The 19,773-nt window shown below is 45.8% G+C and overlaps 1 protein-coding gene across 1 annotated transcript in view; it reads left to right on the top strand.

Moving 5' to 3' along the window:
• Nucleotides 1–19,773, top strand: part of STAB2 (stabilin 2) — a 144,915-nt gene that overhangs the window by 65,427 nt on the left and 59,715 nt on the right. The window contains exons 23-34 of the mRNA XM_064590721.1: nt 68–248; nt 1,271–1,364; nt 2,607–2,765; nt 5,806–5,901; nt 6,921–7,013; nt 8,478–8,525; nt 9,976–10,112; nt 10,539–10,653; nt 12,780–12,857; nt 14,951–15,049; nt 15,136–15,243; nt 17,522–17,653. Coding sequence (XP_064446791.1) covers nt 68–248; nt 1,271–1,364; nt 2,607–2,765; nt 5,806–5,901; nt 6,921–7,013; nt 8,478–8,525; nt 9,976–10,112; nt 10,539–10,653; nt 12,780–12,857; nt 14,951–15,049; nt 15,136–15,243; nt 17,522–17,653 — 1,340 coding nt within the window. The remainder of the gene's footprint in view (nt 1–67; nt 249–1,270; nt 1,365–2,606; nt 2,766–5,805; nt 5,902–6,920; nt 7,014–8,477; nt 8,526–9,975; nt 10,113–10,538; nt 10,654–12,779; nt 12,858–14,950; nt 15,050–15,135; nt 15,244–17,521; nt 17,654–19,773) is intronic.

Here is a 19,773-nt window from a genome sequence, read left to right as displayed (position 1 = left end):
TGACCCATGTGCCCCATTGCTACATTTGTCCCCCAACCCCCAAATGTCCCTCTTCCTTCTCTTCCAGAATGTCTGTGCATTTCCGGAACATGCAATAACAGGATCGACAGTGACGGGGCCTGCCTGCCTGGCACGTGCAGAGAAGGCTCTGCGGGGAGGTTCTGCCACAAGCAGACCTCGGCCTGTGGGCCCTACGTGCAGTTCTGTCACATCCACGCCACCTGTGAATACAGCAATGGGACAGCAAGGTAGGCCTGTAGGGCACCACCCTAAACAGCCCCCAGCCACTGTGCCACCTGCAGGTAGATGCAGCCCATATCTCAATTCTTTGCCAACAAAGGCCTGTTTTCTCCAGCTGCCAATGTGGCCTTTGTGGAGAAAATCTCAGACTGAGCTGGGTTCAAGTAGCCGCACTCCCTGCTTTGCAACGTACCAACTGTGTGACCTTGGGCAAGTTACTTAACTGAGCTTCACTTTCTTCATCAGGACAATAAGGATGATGTTGCCTACCTAGCAGGGTAATTGTGGAGGTCATAAAAACTGGATGTAAAAGCACCCAGCACCAGGGGCGCCTGGGTGGCTCAGTTGGTTAAGTGGCCAGCTCTTGATTTTGGCTCAGGTCATGATCTCAGGGTCATGAGATCAAGCCCTGCATCTTCGGGCTCCACGCTCAGCGGGAAGTCTGCTTGAGATTCTCTCTCCCTCTCCCTCAGCTCCTGTCCTCTGTGCTCTCTCTCTCTCTCTCTCTCAAATAAATAAATAAAATTGAAAAAAAAAAAAAAAAAAACTGTCTCGTAGAAGAGATGGTAGTTGTTCTCTCCAGAGCCACGGATAATAACTAGGGGCAGATTCCAGCCCCATCAAAGCAACAAAGCTGCCGGAAGTCGGGCCTCACAAGGCGCAAGTGCAGGCAGGCACCTGCTAAATGTTCCACATGCTTTATCTCGCTCACTTAATCTTCACAGCGTCATGCGGGAGATTTTAGACTCATTTTCCAGATAAGGAAACAAAGTCTCCCAGAGGTTAAGGGGCTCATCCAGGGTCACACGACTGCTAAGAGGTGGAGCCTGGATTCCCACGCAGGCATGTCTGACCGCAGACCCCCCCCTCCAAGTGCCTGTGACCACCTTGGTACACTGGCTCCGCCCACAAGGGCAACCTGTCAAATGTCTGGCCAGGAGCCGGTTCACCCCCGGCTGGCCAGCCTTTTCCTGGGTGGTTGCTGCTTACAGTTCTGGGGCTGATTTTGTGCATGTGCTCTGCGTTGCAGCTGTGTTTGCAAAGCAGGATACAAAGGGGATGGAAGCCTCTGTTCAGAAATGGACCCTTGTGCAGAAATCACGCCAGGGGGCTGCAGCCGAAATGTGAGTGTTGCTCTTTATTTCCAAGCTGCCTGGTTTCTTAGGAAATCCTGAGGGAAGGCCTTGCAAAAGCGATATCTGAAGGCTTTCTGTTGCATGAAGCACATTTGCTGGAACCTTGAGTTTTAAGGATGATGCCTTCTGTGAGCCTCCACTTCCTAAATCCGCGTGTGCAGGGAATGTCCCAGGAACACAGGAGCGGGGGTCTTTGGGCTCTTGAAAACAGAGCCTGAGAATCAGATATTGGAGGTTATTAGCAATAAACCAGTGATTCAAACGTTACAGCTTACAAGTGACTTGAATGTCCATGATCTCATTTGCTTTCCCTAACCCCCCAACCCAATAAAGAATGTTCTTATCCCCATTGTACTGATAAAGAAACTGAGGCTTGGGGACGCTAAGTGACTTGCCCTAAGTTCTATTATTGGGTATAGCTCAGGGGTATAGCCCAAACTTACCACTGCTTTTGAACATCCCTCTCACCACCACCGAGCCCTACGTACAGTTTACTAACTGGTCTCCCTGCTGCTTCCACGCCCCCGCCCCCCGCCACCCCTGGGGCATTCATTGTCCACCCACAGCCAGAGTGACTTGAAGCGGATCGGATCACGTTTCTCCCATGCCGAAACCTCTTCCGTAGCTGTCAGGCTCCGAGGGTGAAATTAGACGGGAATGCCTCGCCCCATCCCACCAGACGCCCCTGGGGCTGGTCCCACCCTTTGGACAGCGTCCCCGGCACCTCCTCCCTATCACGCTGTCCTTCAGCTTCCCGGGTGCTGGGTGCTCCTCCGGAGAGGTCTGGAGTTGCTACAGTGGTTGGGAGCTTGCACTTCAGCGTTCTAGAAATAGGGTTCCTGAAGTTTTGTAGCTGTGTGACCTTAGGCAAGTTACTTACCTCCTCTCAGCCTAGCTTCCTTATCTGTAAAGCAGATACTAACACGCCCTTCCTCAAGATGATGGCTTCTACCGGCGAAACACTAAGAACAGTCCCCGGCTCCGTAAATGACAGCGACGTGCTGGGGGCTGGCCATTAGCTGGCCCACAACAAGCAATGCTGGTCTTTAAATCGTCTCCTGTTTTCCATGGATTCGGTGCAAACGTGCATCGTAATCATTTCTATCGCACTCCATGCAAACACGTGTTTCTAGAAGGTACCCCCGTTTTTTGCTTTGGGAACCATGTGGCTAGACTGAGGTTTCCGAGATTCGCTGCGGCTTCTTTGTGCCTCAATTTTCTCTTTTGTAGGCGGAGTGTGTCAGCACGGGCATGGGGACCCACACGTGCGTGTGCCAGCAGGGATGGACCGGGGACGGCCGAGACTGCTCGGAGATTGACAAGTGCCTGCTGGCCAGCACCAGCGGCTGCCACGCCAACGCAACCTGTTTGTACGTCGGCCCCGGGCAGGTAGGTGGGACGAGGCAGAGAGCAAAGGGGAGCGGGACTCCTCCAGTGGCTTTTCCTCGCTGGACGCAGCACTACTTTGTCTAGAACTTACTGCAGCTTCTGAATCATTTGTTGTAGTGAGAATCGGTTGTCACAAACCTGTGATGTAGGTACTTTTTTTTTTTTTTTACCTTTTGACACTCTTCACCCGTTTAGCCCACTCCCACCCCCACCCCAGCCTCTAGCAAGCACCAATCTGTTCTCTTTATCTATGTGCTTGGTCTCAGGTTTTGGTGTTTGGGTTTTTGGGGTTTTTTTTATTTTTAAGATTCCCTATATAATTGAGATCATATGGTATTTGTCTTTCTCTGTCTGACTTACTGCACTTAGCATAATGCCCTCCAGGTCCATCTATAGTCCATTGTGTATATATACCACCTCTTCTTTCCTCTATCAGTGGACACCTGGGTTGCTTCCATATTTGGCTATTATAAATAATGCTGCAATGAGCATGGGAGTGCAGATTATCTTTTCAAATTTGGATACTCACAAATGAAATTGCTTGAAGGTACGGTAGTTCTATTTTTAGTTTTTTGAGGAACCACCGTACTGTTTTCCACAGTAGCTGCGCCAGTTTGCATTCCCACCAACAGTGCATGAGTTGCCTTTTCTCCACATCCTCGCCAACACTTGTTATTTCTTGTCTTGTTGATAATTGGCATTCTAACAGGTGTGAGGTGCTATCTCATCGTGGTTTTGATTTGCATTTCCCTGATGCCAAGTGATATCGAGCGTTTTTTCATGTCCTGTTGGCCATCTGTGTGTCTTCTTTGGAAAAATGTCTATTCGCATCTTTTGCCCATTTTTTAAAAAGGATTGTTTGTTGTTTTGTTATTGCATTGCATGAGTTCTTTGTATATTTTGGATATTAGCCATTTATTAGATATGTAATTTGCAACTATCTTCTCCCATTCAGTAGGTTCCCTTTTCATTTTGTTGATGGGTTCCTTTGCTATGCAAACGCTTTTTAGTTAGATGTGGCCCCGTGTGTTTATTTTTGCTTTTGCTGCCACATAGGTTACTAGCATTATTCCCATCTTACAAAAGAGAAAATTGAGGCACAAAGAAGCTAAGTAATTTGCCCTCATTGCACAGAAAATAAATCATGTTGTGAAATTCACACTCAGATGGTCTGACTCCAGAGCCCCCTCTTAGTCACCTGACCACACTTTGTAATTCTGTAGCACTCTGCAGTCTGTGATCACTTTCACTTAACCTGGGTAAGGGAGACTGAGGCAGAGAAAGCTACTGCTCAGGAACCAGTCCACACTGAGGAGGTGATGACAAGTGTACCATGACCGTGGCCACGGAAATGTCCTATTCATGAAAGAGCTCACTGCCGTCTTATGTCTCACCACACATTTGGCAAACAATTGCATTTGGGTTTTTTTTTTTCACCTAAATTGCCAGATTGCATTTGAGAAAGACAAAATATGTCCTGGTCTCTGTATTAGTTTGCTAAGGCTGCCAAAACGAAGCGTCACTAACTGGGTAGCATAGAACAACAAAAATGTATTGTCTCACAGTTCTGGATGCTAGAGGTCCAAGATCAAGGTGTGGCCGGGCTTGGCTCCTTCGAAGGGCTTGAAGAAGAATCTGTTCCATGCCTCTCTCCAAGCTCTGGGTGGTTTGCAGACAATCTCTGGAGTTCCTCGGCTTATCCACGCATCATCCTTGTCTCTGCCTTCATGTTCACAGGGTGTTCTCCCTGTGCGCATGTCTGGGTCCAAATCTCCCCTTTTCATGAGGACACCAGTCATATTGGATTGGGGACCCACCCTACTCCAGTGTGACCACATCTTAACTAATTACATAATAATAATCCTATTTCCAAGTGAAGTTACATTCTGAGGTCCTGGTATCAAGATTTCAACATATGAACTGGGACTGGTCGGGACCCAGTTCAACCCATAACAGTATCTATCCCCTCTCTGCTCTTTCTTTCTGTGGATAAAGGCATCCTGATGTGGGAGATGGAGGAAGAGAAAGGTTTTTTTTTTTAATGGTGCCATATAAGAAATAAAATAGACCATATCTAGGATTGCCCTCAGTAGTTACTAGTTGGCTTGAGAACTTTTAGATATTAGGCAGAAATCCTAATTACCATGAATATTTATGTAAAAAGACAAACCGTGTTTGGATCAACATGTCAGGGTTGGGGGTACAGGGAGGTGCTACCCCAATACCAAGTGGAAAGGATTAAACACCCATGTTTATAAGGTCTTGCCCTGCCCCATAAAGATATATACAGGTGCTTCTGTATACATATACTTGCATCTAAGATACACACATTTACCAGAGCCTGGGTGGCTCAGTCAGTTAAGCGTCTGCCTTCGGCTCAGGTCATGACCCCAGGATCCCCTCCCCCCTGCTCGTGCTCCTGCTCGCTCTCACTCTCTTTCTCTCTCAAATAAATAAATAAAGTCTTTTTGAAAAATATACACACAGGGGCGCCTGGGTGGCTCAGTTGTTAAGCATCTGCCTTCAGCTCAGGTCATGATCCCAGGGTTCTTGGATCGAGCCCCGCTTCGGGCTCCCTGCTCAGCAGAGAGTCTGCTTCTCCCTCTCCCACTCCCCCTGCTTGTGTTCCTGCTCTCGCTATCTCTCTGTCAGATAAATAAATAAAATCTCTAAAAAAAAAAAAAGATACACACATTTACCTTATAAAGCACACAGAGCAAATGATACTTATATTGTTAAAGATAAAAATTCTTAAGTAGAAATTCTATTCCTTTCTTCCCACAACTTCATGGGTTGTCTTGTATCACGTATGGCACTTCTGGGATAATGAGTTCAGAAAGAAAGTACCAGGGAACTCTCAGATGAAATGTAACACAGAATGTGTAGAGCAACAGCTCTGGAATCGGAAGTGTAACAAACGAAAGACATTAACTCAGAAGGCCAAACAGCTATGATTTCTGTGGCTCATTTTTCAGGCCACGTGATGAAAGGCATGAAAGGCAATTGTTTTCAATAATCCCTTTTGTTCTTGGAATTATAGAATGAGTGTGAGTGCAAGGAAGGATTTCGAGGCAATGGGATTGATTGTGAAGCAGTAACTTCATGCTTGGAACAAACTGGGAAATGTCATCCACTGGTAAGTTACTTCATTTCTTTTATCCTTACTTCAAAAAGAAAAAAAAAGTTACTTGAGAAAGAAAGAAGACTAGTTTATTTCTTATCTAGAACTACTAATGAACAAAATCTCTCCTCCTCCCAAAGAGAGTCCCCAGGCAGAATGTTCTTACAAATGTCACTCCAATCCAAAGCTTGGAAGAACCAATGTATGATTGCCAGATAAAATACAGGCTTCCCAGCTAAATCAGAATGTCAAATAAATAACAATCCTTCAGCACAAGTATGTTCCAACGATTACATGGGACAAATTTATACTAAAAATTATCCAGACCTTCTCCAAAATTCACATTTAACTTGGTATTTTTTATTTGTTAAACCTGGCAATTCTTTTTTTTTATTACGTTCATTTAGCCAGCATATAGTACATTAGTTTTTGATGTAGTGTTCAACGATTCATTAGTTGCATGTAACACCCAGTGCTCACCACCAGACGTGCCCTCCTTAATGCCCATCACCCAGTCACCCCATCCCCCACCCCCCTCCCTTCTGTGACCCTTAGTTTGTTTCCCGGAGTCCAGAGTCTCTCACGGTTTGTCTCCCTCTCTGATTTCTTCCTGTTCAGTTTTCCCTCCCTTCCCCTGTGGCCCTCCATGCTATTCCTTATGTTCCACGTATGAGTGAAACCATACGATAATTGTCTTTCACCAGTGGGCCCCAAACATTACATGGGACATACTTATACTAAAACTTACTTGTTTATCTGAAACTCAAATTAACTGTGTGTCCTGTACTTTTACAGGCTAAATCTGCGAGGGATGAAAAGGAAGAATTTAATTGTGATTAAGCAGGAGCTGTACCAAACACACAGACAGGAGCCTTTCTTTGGAATAGGGCAGGGTCTGCGGGTCACTCCCAGCATCTTTCAACCCCAAAGTTGCAGTTTTCACCTTCGATGGAGACTGAGGGCTCACGGGTGTAACTCAGAGCTAACTATTCTGTAAGGAAGGCAAACTCTTTCTTTTATCTCTGTTTTATCAGGCAACCTGTCAGTTTACTTCTGGCCTCTGGAGTTGTGTTTGCCAGGAGGGCTATGAAGGAGATGGCCTTCTGTGCTACGGAAATGCAGCCGTGGTAAGTCTGCAAAATGAACTCCTATGCAGAATAATAAAGACACAAAATCTAAAAAAAAAAAAAAAAAAATCTCTTAGCTAGGATGCCAGTCATGTCCTCCAGGAGATCATACAGGAAAGCAAGCTGCTCACTCTTCTTGCAACAGCTTAGCCTCGCTGTCCCTTTGCCAGCTCGGCTCGCCTGTCCCAGGGACCCAGCCTCCCCTCTTTCTGCCATCAGCTCAGGTCCCACCTGCATTGTCCTCTCCCTTGGACCGATCCCTCCCTTCAAGGGATTACTCATGCATCTCAGCTCTTGCACCTGTCGGTTTACTCACTGACTATCTGACAGCTATTCACTAATTCATTTGATAACCTCAACCACTTTCAAAAAGGAATTGAGACAACTCTGAGATTTATTGCATTGGTGTAAATTGCATACAATAACTCTTGCCATTCCCATGGTGTTTAATAGTTTTAAAATGCTTTCCCCTACATAAATGCATGTAATATTCATAAGTCCAGAAGCAAAGCATCATCATATTCATTTTTCAGATAAGACTTGAGTTCTCAGAGAGGTCAAGTGACTTACCCAAGATCACACAGCTAGTAAAGGCAGACTCAGGACGTGAACCCAGTCTTTTTCAACTCAAGGTCTAGACCTTCCTTTATCACACCTGCACACATCACTGAGCTACTAGTGCTGTGGGTACCTCTTCGAGTCTTAACTTCCCCCAAACAAGTGTAAGTTGTGTGAGAATGGAGGTCATCTTTTCCCTTTCATATGCCCTCCCTTCACTCCAACCTGGTGCCCACTGTGGCTGCTCAGTATATATGTTCATCAACACAGTCCCACGGTGGAACGATGAAAAAGAAGAGTGGCTAAGACTTCCTGAGCATGTCCCGCATGCCAGCCTCTATTCTAAGCACTTCAAAACAGTAACTCCTCCAAATTTCACAGCAACCTATCAGCTGGAGCTTTTATTATTCCCATCTTACAGGCAAGAACATTGAGGCCCAGAGAGACCAAGTAACTTGCCTAAGGATTTAGGCAACGGCCAAACCAGAATGAAAACCCAGGTGGTCTGGCTCCACATTCCACGACACTCCTCAATGTTGGCTCTGAGAGGGGGCTGTCATTGAGCTCTGTGACCCTCCCTAGGGCCTGGGACCATGACCTTAAAAACTAAATTCTGACTTGGAAGAGCTTCAGGTGGTTTTTGCATCTGAAGTTTCTGGAATTACTTCTTTATCTCGAGTAGAGAGGATAATGGAGCCGCTAAGCATGAAAGATCTGTGCAGCTCTGGCAACATGGAAATTCAACTAGCTGACCCCCATTCATGTCGGCCAGGAAAATGAGCTGAGCCCAGCCCCGGGAAGGCGAAGTGCATGCTGCTCAGACGTGCTGTGATTATGCTTATTCATTATTCCTTCTCTCGTGTTCTCTCTGATCTCTCCCTCCCTCCCCTGCACGACATGAATAAGGAATTGTCATTTCTTTCCGCGGCAGCTATATTTAACCAGTGGATAAACGTGAGTACCTTTGTTGGAACTTGAGAAATGTATACAATTTTAGAAATTTGGAATGCATATCCCACAAAACTGAAAACGCAGCTGGTAGGAAGGAGGGAAAGCAATTGCCTAGAGCAGTGGCCCTCCACCCTGACCACACTGGAATCACATGGAGTCACATGGAATGCGCTGTTTAAATAGCCATGCCTAGGCTCCCGCCACAGACACTCTGACTTGATTGGTCAGAGGTGTTCCCTGGGCATGAGTGCATTTTAAAAGCTTCTGGTCTAAGCACTAAGAACTTCTGGTCTAGGTTAAGCTGGAGGGGTCAACTTTTCAACCAATTCAAATATATATGTATCATTTCACTCATCGAGAGGTCTTTTTAAAGAGTCAACATAATTCATTATTGCAATTCACCGAGTTGGATTTGGGATTTATAGTTGTAATCTGGGATAATCCATGGGTGCTTAGCTCTTGTCCCAGCATGCTCCGAGGAGCTTCTTCCTCTCCCTTGGAAAGTTCTATGATGAAGAATCCAATCCCCACTATACCCATTTGTCTGTATCTCTGTCATCTCTGCATGAGTGGACCAAGATGCCATCACAACCTCTAGTTTATCCCCTTTGAGTAGACATATGCCAAGATAAAGAGAGCCTAGTCAGCACCACTCTAGGACAGCTCCTGATTGTTTCTCTGTGGGGCCTCTCTGCCCCACCACATGAAAGAGCAGGGACTGAGAGTCCTATTGCACGTGATGATTTCCGTATAGACCGAGTCGACATGCATACACTTGCCCAGTGGGGTAGTGGACCCAGCTCATCCCAACGCACGAGAGCACATCTTCCCCAAACTCACCTTCAATGCTGTCACATTCATGGCTTGAAATCAGCCATGGTGGAAGGATATACACCACAGATATCAGGGAATGTTACAAACCAGGGGTTTTTGTTTGTTTTTCCTGGAATCAGTTGTTAAACATAAACGCACCACGCCTACCCAAAACTAGCTCTAGGTTAGAATAAAAAGTAGGTCAAATTTGATTTCAGGCTTCCAGTCTGTCCCCCATGCTGAAACACTTCCTGAAATCTTCCCACCATCCTTATTCCTAGGGCAGCCAAGGGTTCTTAAAGTTCATACACCCACACACAGGATCATCAAGACTATTCTCTGGTTCTTTGTTTAGACTAAAGGATAAATGACTGATAATGATTCAAAGTCTGACCGGGGGATGGGGAAAATTTGCCTTTTGACAAAGCTCACACATTTAAGTAAAAAGAATGTGTCTCAGAGGAGAATATGAGACACCAGCCAGTGGGTGGGATGGATTTGGGAAAGGGGTCCCTAGGACTCTTCCAATGTCCCTGAAATTACTTACGCTGGGAAACTGTCATCTCTGCTAAGCATTCAGTCCTCCCTGTTTGACCTCTAAAGTGAGCCAGGCCCACCTTCTTTCCCTCCTGTGATTCAGAATGCTTCTCTACAACCCATGCTGTCAGCTGCCTCAAACCTCACTGTCCTCGTGCCTTCCCAGCAAGCTATTGAGGACATGGATCAAGATGAAAAAACCTTTTGGTTGTCCAAGAGCAATATTCCAGCCCTAATAAAGTAAGTATTATGTATTTTATTCTTCATGATATCTCACTGGCATCCATGTGAACGACATTCAGTAGAGGGAAGCCACATGGTCCTTGAGATCCATGGAACTCAGCATGTTCTAGAACATTCCTCACCTCCTTCCCGAGGATGGTAATAGTTAACATTATTGACAGCTAACTCTGTGATAACTACCTTATGTATAACTCAGTTCATCCTCCCAACAACCCTATGAGATAGGCATTAAAATTACACCTATTTTACAGATGTGTAAGGTGTGGGGTGATTCCATAACTAACCCAAGGTGTCATGGCTGATAATCACAGGGGAAGAGTTTGAATCTGGCCATCTGGCTCCAGAACCTATTTTCTTAACTATTCAATGATACTCCTTCATGCATTGATATTTCATGATAGCCCTTCTGGACTGTTGCTTTAGAAACCATATGCTGCTGGGCACATACAGAGTGGCAGATCTGCAGGCTCTGTCACCTTCGGACATGCTGGCAACGTCTTTGCCCGGTAACTTCCTTCACCTGGCGAAGGCAGATGGGGTAAGAGAGTGCTGTAATCTGTCTGTTAAGTGGAAACGTGTCATCTATGTTTGCACTGCCCACTTTTAATGTTTGTGTTATGGAAATTTCCAAACATGAGCAAAAACAGACCAAGAGTAGAACTTCCACGTAGACATCACCCAGCCTCAACAACGTGTGTGTGTGTGTGTGTGTGTATCAATATATGTTGACACTCAACACACACACACACACACACGTTACTTTGTAGTAGTGATGCTATAAAATGTGGTCCTGCACCCACAGCTTGGCCACAAGGCTCTTCTTGACAGACCACAGACTGATCCAGAAAGGCAAACCTTTCCATGGTTCTGGGTAAAGGTTGCCCTGTTTCACAACTGTGGCGATTCGTATATGCTGAACTAAAAACGGGTTCCCGGTGACCTACTAATGAGTCATTATAGGTTACTAAAATTTTATGTCAAGTTAGAGTCAGTCAACCAATCTTTACTGAGCACCTACGATGCCCCAGGCACTAAGTGCTGGAGTCAGGGCGGTGCACAAGGAAGAACCGCAACCCTGCGGAGGCTCAGCTTCTGGCACTTGCTGCGTGTGTCCGGACTTGGATTGAGTCTTGCACCGGGAAGTTTGGCTGCCTTGCTGCATAGGCCAGTGTTTGAAAGCTCTTGCTATGAATTGCGCAAGATGAAAATGAAGATTTTACTGGAAAGTGAGAACCGTTACATCAGTGGACCATCAAAAATGTTTTGGAATTACTGCTCTAAAACATTTTTACCTTCCTACTCATCAGGGTGAGCACTGTGGAAAGGGCCTATGCCTGGTACTACCGGAACGTATGTGCCTCATCAGATCATTCTTTGCAGAAAGCAGAAAAGATTTGCATGCAGTTCCATGGATTCTTTCCATATTATTGGTCTAATTCTAGTACATTACATACTTATATCAGACAATGGGGTTATGTTCTGTCGGTGTTCTAAATCATTGATTCTTTTAGCAAGCATGAACTGAACACCCACCCTGGGCAGGCTTATCCTGGGTTCTATGCAGTCAGAGACAAATCAATGGGACCATTGACCTGGAGGAGTTAACCACCAAAGACACATTTTTAATGAGTTACTTGGTCTGATATAAATGTCTCCCTTTAACCAAAAGAGATGTTCAAGGTGGCTAGGAATTTTTTCTCCAGGGCCTCTGCTGATGTGAGTTGGGAGGCGTCAGGGTGAGACTCAAGTCCCCTTCTGCACCGAGGGTCCCAGGAGGGATTTCAAATAAAGGGTAGGGGTGGAGAGAGAAAGGAAAGTAGAGAGAGTGGAGCCCAGCTGTATCGTAGTTGGTTGGTGGCTGGTGAGTGTGTAGGTTGGGTAATTAATATTCTTGCAAAGTAACTGGATTCTGATCAGGAAAGTCAGGTACTGTCCATATGAGTTTGCTAGGGCTGTTATAACAAGGTACCACAAAGTGAGTGGTTCCAACGACAGAAAATTTTGTCTCACGTTCTAGAGGCCAGAGGTCCAAGATCAAGGGGTGAGCAAGGTTGGCTCGTGAGGGCTATTGAAAGGGGCTGTTCCAGGCTCTCTCCTTGGCTTGTAGATGGCCTTCTTCATGGTCACACAGCATTCTCCCCGTACCGCGGTCTGTGTCCCATTTCCTCCTCTTATAAGAACACCAGCCATGTTGGAGTAGGGCTGACTGCAATGCTCTCATTGTAACGTGATTACCTCTGTAAAGACCTTCTTTCCAAATAAGGTCCCATTCTGAAGTATGGGGGGTTAGGACTCCAACACATGAAACTGAGGACAAATGCAACCCACAACACTGTCAGTAGGACTTTTCAGGCTACAGGATCACTTTGGTGAGCCTCAACCAGCACTCTTGGAATGAAGTAGAAAAGAATAGAATCGGTGTTCAGGGGCCTCCCAGATAGTAGAGGAAAGTATCCCTTTATTTTGATTGTGTGTGTGTGTGTGAGAGAGAGAGAGAGAGAGATGCCTAGTGTGTCACAATTTAAAGATATTTCCAACTTCGGGTCATGGTCAGAAGTGTGAAAGTCACTACCGCTTGAGAAGTATAAAACCCAGAAAGAGTTTCAATTCCTGAATCTCCTACCCTATGGAGACTCACTGCCCCACTGTGGTTTGCATCTACAGAATGTCACGATCGAAGGGGCATCTGTAGTTGATGGTGATAATGCAGCCACAAACGGCCTGATACACGTCATCAACAAGGTACGCGCTTGCAACCTTCCACAAGTACGGCATCTCTTCTCATTTCATTTATTCGTCCTCCTGCACAGCATCTTTGCCGGGGGTTGGGGGTGTGGCGCTGGTGGGGGGGCGCGCTGGGGCGGTGAGGGGGGAGTGGAAATCCCTACCTCTAATGGAAGAGTACCTGGGTTGTGCTCTGTGAGTTAAAACTGCTTAGAGGTTCTCTGCATCCAGTCACACTCATTTGTTACTTAGTCTATATTCGGCAAACAGGCCCTCAAGTGTGGCCACATATATTATATTTCTGATTTATGTGAACATCTTAATCAAGAGCTAGAAGAAAGGCAAGTGGTTATGTATTATTTTTCCTCTCCCCTTTCTGCATTATTGCACCCTAAAAAGATGGGGTAAGGAAGCCCTAGGAAAAAAATGGAAAAGGGTAAAAAAAGTATTTTGAAATTTTCATTTTCTTCTAAGACACAATGCAGCAGTATTCAAAGGTACGAAATAGAAGAAAAAAGTGTAGCGGGAAATGGGGTTTTAAGCTATCCTATAATTTTAGGTTACTATATTAGGATTTTCATTGAAAATTAAGGTTAGAATTTAGGGTATATTGGGAACTTTGGAAAGGTGGAAGATTGGAAAAGACAATTAACTAATAGCATTTTAACTAAAATTATCCTCACTGGCCACTTCCATACTCACTTTTGACTTTAATTTACAGAAAAGGTCAACTATTTCTGTGCAGAAAAGAGAAGCTATTTGTAAGATGCCTGGGTGCATTCTTTTGAAAAAAAAAAAAAAAAAAACCTTACAATTCCCTTGTATTACCAAGAAACATTAAGGAAACCCACATTTTTGAGCAAGTGATCACTTGCAGGGAACTATGCTGGATTTCTGACTTCTTACGATGCAAATGAACATTACTTACCAAGGGTATTTTTCTTCTCCAATCCTGGCTCTCCTACTAAAAACCTATGAAAAACCTTTTTAAAAAACATTAAATTACCTCTCCTTATTTACATTTCTGATGGCCACACCTTGTTAGTACAATGGCCCCTCAAACCATTTCCTGTCCTGATCGTTATTATCATGGGGCCAATTCAAGTCTCACCTCCTCCTCGAAGCCTTCCCCGATCCCTGCAGCCCATATCATCAAGGATGGCATACAGCATCTGGGTACCGGCTCATAGCAAGCTATGTGAATTTGGGCAAGCAACATAACTTCTCTGAGCCTCATTTTTCTTCCCCAGGGAGAACAAAACAACACCTTCTCTCTCTTAGTGCCTACTGCTTAGCAGGCCTTCCCTCAATAAATGGTTTTACTCCTTTCTTCCTCCCCTATAATTCCATGGGATTTAGGGGTGTAGAACTCATTCGGCACCCTATGCCCTCTTGTACTGATAGTTCTTCCTCACGGTATAGTCCCGGACCCCCACATGATGGCATATCCTGCGGGGGGGTGGGGGGGGGCTGTGTCTCTGTGTCCCTCGTCAGCATTGGCACCTAGTCTCGTACATGGTAATAGTAACAACTAGAATGATTGACAGCGCAGTAGGTACCGGCCCTGAACAATGTATCATGTCACATTATCTCGTGTGATTTTTACCACAACCCTAAGACAGTAGATGCGACTGTCCTCACTTCACAAATGAGGCGAGTACGGCTCCTCAGGGTTAAGTAACTGGACTGAGGAGGAAGTGATGTGACCACAAAAGATTCCTGGATGCCTGTCAACTGGTCCAGGTCCTCTGCTTAGCCTCCAGGTTGCACTGGCTCCCTAAGGACCCCCTACACCTGCCCTTGGACACTGTTGTCACCTTTGCCAAGGCCACCATGAACACGTGTGCAGGTCGTGCCCTGCATATCCATGCCTGTCCCAAGGGTGGTGTGGGGCTAACCCCCAGCCCACTTCACTCCTCAGGCTACGCACCCCCCTTTGGTGTTGCCAACCGTCAAAGGAAAATGTGCCCTTTGTTAAATTTGCAGAGGCACTCTGTGGACAAGCAGTGGTCCTTATCATTGCATCTGGTCATGCGACATGAGCCTACCTACCGGAGGGCAGCAAGTCCTACGGACACATGCTAACAGAATCTGGGGACTTCCTTTCCCAGGTTCTGGTTCCCCAAAGAAGCCTATCTGTCTCCTTGCCAAACCTGCTCACCCGGCTGGACCAGATGCCCGACTATTCCATCTTCCGGGGCTACATCATTGTAAGTACCACGTTCGCTGTGCGACCTGCTGGCTCAGGGTACCTGCAGGGGAATCCCTCATGCGTTTTTGTCTCTTGCCCCCACAGCAATATAACCTGGCCAGTGCGATCGAGGCAGCCGACGCTTACACAGTGTTTGCTCCAAACAACGAGGCCATCGAGAATTACATCCGGGAGAAGAAGGTCACAACTCTAGTAGGTATTGGGAATGATAACCAGGAAAATTATTTCTGAACATTCAAACTCAACATTTTTCAATGCACCAATCAGGGACCATTCCACTCTCTCATCAGAGCTTCCTTGTCCGTGTCCAGATACTTAAGGGATACTTGTGCAGAGACTTTCTCTGCCCGTGTGTTTCATTCACACCCCTGGGAACACACAGTCAGGACCCTATGCAAGGATGCAGGTGTCCCAGGAAGCTGGAAGGATCCTCCTGGTCACCCCTCTTCTCCGCCCTGGCCTCCCTGGTCCCCTGAAATGTCAGCGGCAGGGATGAGGAGAAAGTGGGTCATCTCTGTCTTCCTCCTCTTCTCCCCACTTCTATCCTCCCTGATTCCTAACATCTGGGGCTCGACAGTCCAAATTTGTCAAAAGATTTTGTCAAAGAATACAAAGCTCCAATCATGCCACTCTATGCCTTAACACCCTTGGGTGGATCCCCATTTCTTGCAGGACTGAGTTCAGACTACCTTCCCAGGTATTTAAGGCCTCTGTCCACTGGCCGCCATTCATCTCCTATTCAGTGGTGGCTCCAGAAGTTTCACTTGGGAGCCAGGGTTGCCCTGCTCCCAGCCTCCACGATGGGAGGACATGTCTGAAGCTGTATTTGCACAGCAAACACACTATTTTCCCTTATATCTTCATATAAGGTGCCTGAGACAGAGACACTAATGAAATGTGGACAATTGAAGTCCCTCTAAGCTGTCCTTGGCCCACCTCTTCTCTGCAGAAGCCCCCTGATCTAACCAGAGTGACGGTCTCAGAGACCCTAAATAAGCCAAAGGGGTGTCTGATGCCTTTGTTCGTATCCACCCCCACACACAGACATACAAGTGCACATGTGTGCACTCACACAAACACACGTACACGCACATAATGCTCCCTCAATCAGAAAGCCTGCCCTTCGACTGCCTTCGGCTCAGGTCATGATCCCGGAGTCCCTGGATCGAGTCCCGCATCGGGCTCCCTGCTCGGCAGGGAGCCTGCTTCTCCCTCTGACCCTCCCCCCTCTCATGTGCTCTCTCTCTCTCATTCTCTCTGTCTCAAATAAATAAATAAAATCTTAAAAAAAAAAAAAAAAGAAAGCCTGCCCTTCTGCCTTCACTACCTCCAGAATAGCCCCACCCATTCTTCAAGTCCAGTCTGGCCTCCTCAGGGAAGCTGGCCCACCACCCGAGCCAATAGAAAATCTCTCCTGCCTCTGAGTTCAGACCATCTGCATGCCCTTCAGCATCTATATGGTGTGATGAGTTGTCCTTTCAAGTGAGCAGGCCTTAGCTCACCAAGGAGCTTATAAAGTCCATAAGGGCAGGGACAGTGTCCTACACTTTTGTAACTGACATGATAAACAAGCAGGGCTCCTGGGAGGGGTCAGAAATCACCTTCATCCTGTCTCCCCTGCCCTGCCCCAGTCCCTGTGAACCTGTTCAGTGGAAAATATTCTTTTCCTGCCTCCCCGATGCTTTGGTGGTTCACTGGAGACCCCACCCACCACTGTGGTCTCTGACTGCTGTCCTCTTGACCTGAATGCATCACCCTAGCCCTATAGTCATCAATCTCCTCCACGACCCTAAGCATCCAGAACCCACCTCCAGCTTTTCCCCTGGGGAAGCCTGTCTGTTCTACTAGGCCGCTATCTAAGATAAGACCTAAGGTCCCAGTTCTCTCCAACCTTGCCACACATCTGGCCCACAGGACATACGTCATTTCTTGTCCCAAGCCGGCATTGAGTGGTGGCCTGTCTCAGTGCAGGGACACCTCTCCTCCCTCCCAGTGGATCAACCTGCCAGCCATCCGTGGAGTGAGATTGCTCAGGCCTGAGTACAATCCAGTCCCACAGGCCACCGTATCTGCCACCGATCACGTTCTTCAAAACATCCCATCAAATCTCCTCTTGTGGTCCCTGGGGTGAGAGGCAGGCTGGGGTGTGGGGACTCTCTCTTCATAACACTTCTCTTGAAAGAAATCATCTTTAAAATCCTCCCTTGAGCTTCATGCCCTCAGTCCGGGTTTTAGGGTCACATCAGGAGTTGTGGACCATCCCACGTGGAAGACTGGCCATGTGGGAGGTGATGTGTCTCAGATTTAGTATTTAATATCTACTGCGTCCTGATGCCTCGGTCAGACCTTACAGTTCAACAAGCTATTGTTCTGGTAATTCCCACAGTGCTGGGCATGCTGGGGGCAGCCCAGTAAGTGACTGGGGCTTGGTTGACCTGTGGGTTGACTTTCACTTCTGTGTGCTGCCCAGGAGGAGGACGTACTCAGGTATCATGTGGTCTTGGAGGAGAAACTCTTGAAGAATGACCTGCACCACGGCATGCACCGGGAGACCATGCTGGGCTTTTCCTACCTCCTCGGCTTCTTTCTCCATGATGATCAGGTGCGACCCTTTTACTTAAAACCCAGGAGTGAGTGTCTTAGCTCCTATCATCTGTCATCACTTCCATGTTGGAATAATCTCACTGGTGCTTCCTAAGCCTTATCTACAAAAGACAGTTGTCTGTCTTTCACCATAAAAAGCAAAGAGACTGCCAAGCTCCCCAGCTCACCCTCCCTGTTACCAGCATTCGGATAATGGGTGTGGGCTTTACTAATCATGGTATTTGAATTCCAGCACTCACAAGTGCCCTCTGACACTGGTTCCTAACAAACCCAACAGACAGTCCCCAAGCAGTCTCTAAGAAGGGTACCTGGCAGCAAAACCCAACTCCCAGGATGTGGCCCTGACTCCACGGGGCCAAGTGACATGTGGGATCCAGCAGCCGAGTGAATAATGTCGTGATTGCTTTATCGTAGGGACCCGCGGTCCTAGGACCAGCTGACCCCACACCAGTATCCCAATATCTATCTAGCTCACAGAACCACTAAATATTTCAGTGTTCAGAATTCATGAAAAAGAATTGATGAGACTAAATATGTAAAGTATTTCAAGTATAATTCTAATGACATATTTCAAACATCAAGGAAGAAGACTGGTTTATGAAAATTCAACAAGAAACTACAGTGTAACTCTAGTGTAAATTCTCATAAGAAAAATTAATAAAAACAAATTATTGCTTAAGATAAACTAAGCACAATGTTAAGAGGAAGAAAGTTTAATCACCGACATTTTTTAGCATTAATATTATTTGGTCCTTTTAAAAAGTGCAATGTTAAAACAATGTTCTCTGTGGTATCATCACTGAACCACAAGTGAAGCTTTGTGGACATTTTGTTTCCATCTGCTTGGGTAAAAGAAAAAGAGCCTAACTCTTCGTTACTTCCAAATATTTTCCTCCCACTCCTGCGAATAACCCCACCTGTTATGGAATAACTTTGAGGAGATCCTTTTAAATACATTTTCTTATTTTTCCTGGTAAGGCAACTTTTTATTGGTAAAGAACTTAGATTTTTTTGTTTTTATCCGTATCATTTCTTACTTCATCACATACAGATGAATTTTCTAATGTAGTTAGTTGAATAAATTTCAACTCTGTCCTGTTTATTTTCCATTTGTTTGGAAATTCTTTGATCTAGAGCAATTTTACACTAGAGGCTTTTAACTCACAATAAACAGTTCTACCTCACAGTCAAGGTTTTGCTTTTATCCATAACTCATTTACTTTCTCTTAGGACAACGGAATTTTACAAAAAAGCTCTCTAACCCAGTAAACTTGTGTTCAAATAAAAATTTTAATGCAGCCCATAATTCTCTGGGTACATCTCACAAAGAAGATGATTCAGACGTTTTTTTAATGCCAAATCAACGGTATTATAGCATCAGAAGTTATGTTAGTTTGATATTTTTTAAGTAGCTCAGTATCTCAGAATTCTGGAAGTTTGTGCTGCAAGCACCATTTGACAGCACCTGTAAGGTTCCCTGCTAGTTTTCCAAATGTACATGGACGCTAGAAGACCTCTGTGGAGCTCAGCCATGATTGATCTCAACACGCAACGGAAATTCACCTGACTCCAAGCAAATCATAAGGGATTTTAACATTCCATGGCAGTTCAAATTTCAGTACTTAAAAGAGTCATTTTAATATTGCTGTTGTGGGGAGTTTGGGGATGTTATTAATCATTTTTAAACCCTTTTTGGATACAAACTTAACATTTTCTTAGTACAGTAAAGATTCCCCCTTCTCCCAACTCACACCTACACACACACACACACTCTCTCTCTCTCTCTCTCTAATTTTTTTTAAGATTTTATTTATTTATTTGCGAGAGAGAGAATGAGAGACAGAGTACATGAGAGGGGGGAGGGTCAGAGGGAGAAGCAGACTCCCCGCCGACAGGGAGCCCGATGCGGGACTCGATCCCGGGACTCCAGGATCATGACCTGAGCCGAAGGCAGTCGCCTAACCAACTGAGCCACCCAGGCGCCCCATCTCTCTCTAATTTTTTAAAGAACTATTTGTTCCCAATTATATTAGTGATATTAATGAATGGATGAATGGATTCCCTTGTTTTGCATTACTCAATCATTAAGGTAGCCTCCCCTAAAAAAATCAAAACAAA

The sequence above is a fragment of the Mirounga angustirostris genome, unplaced genomic scaffold (genome assembly GCF_029215605.1).
Source record: "Mirounga angustirostris isolate CCGP_5_RB_7025 unplaced genomic scaffold, mMirAng1.0.hap1 SCAF_5, whole genome shotgun sequence".
In the NCBI taxonomy this organism is placed as follows: Eukaryota; Metazoa; Chordata; class Mammalia; order Carnivora; family Phocidae; genus Mirounga; species Mirounga angustirostris.
The sequence above is the reverse complement of the archived record's forward strand: the minus strand, read 5'-3'. Positions and strand labels throughout refer to the sequence as shown.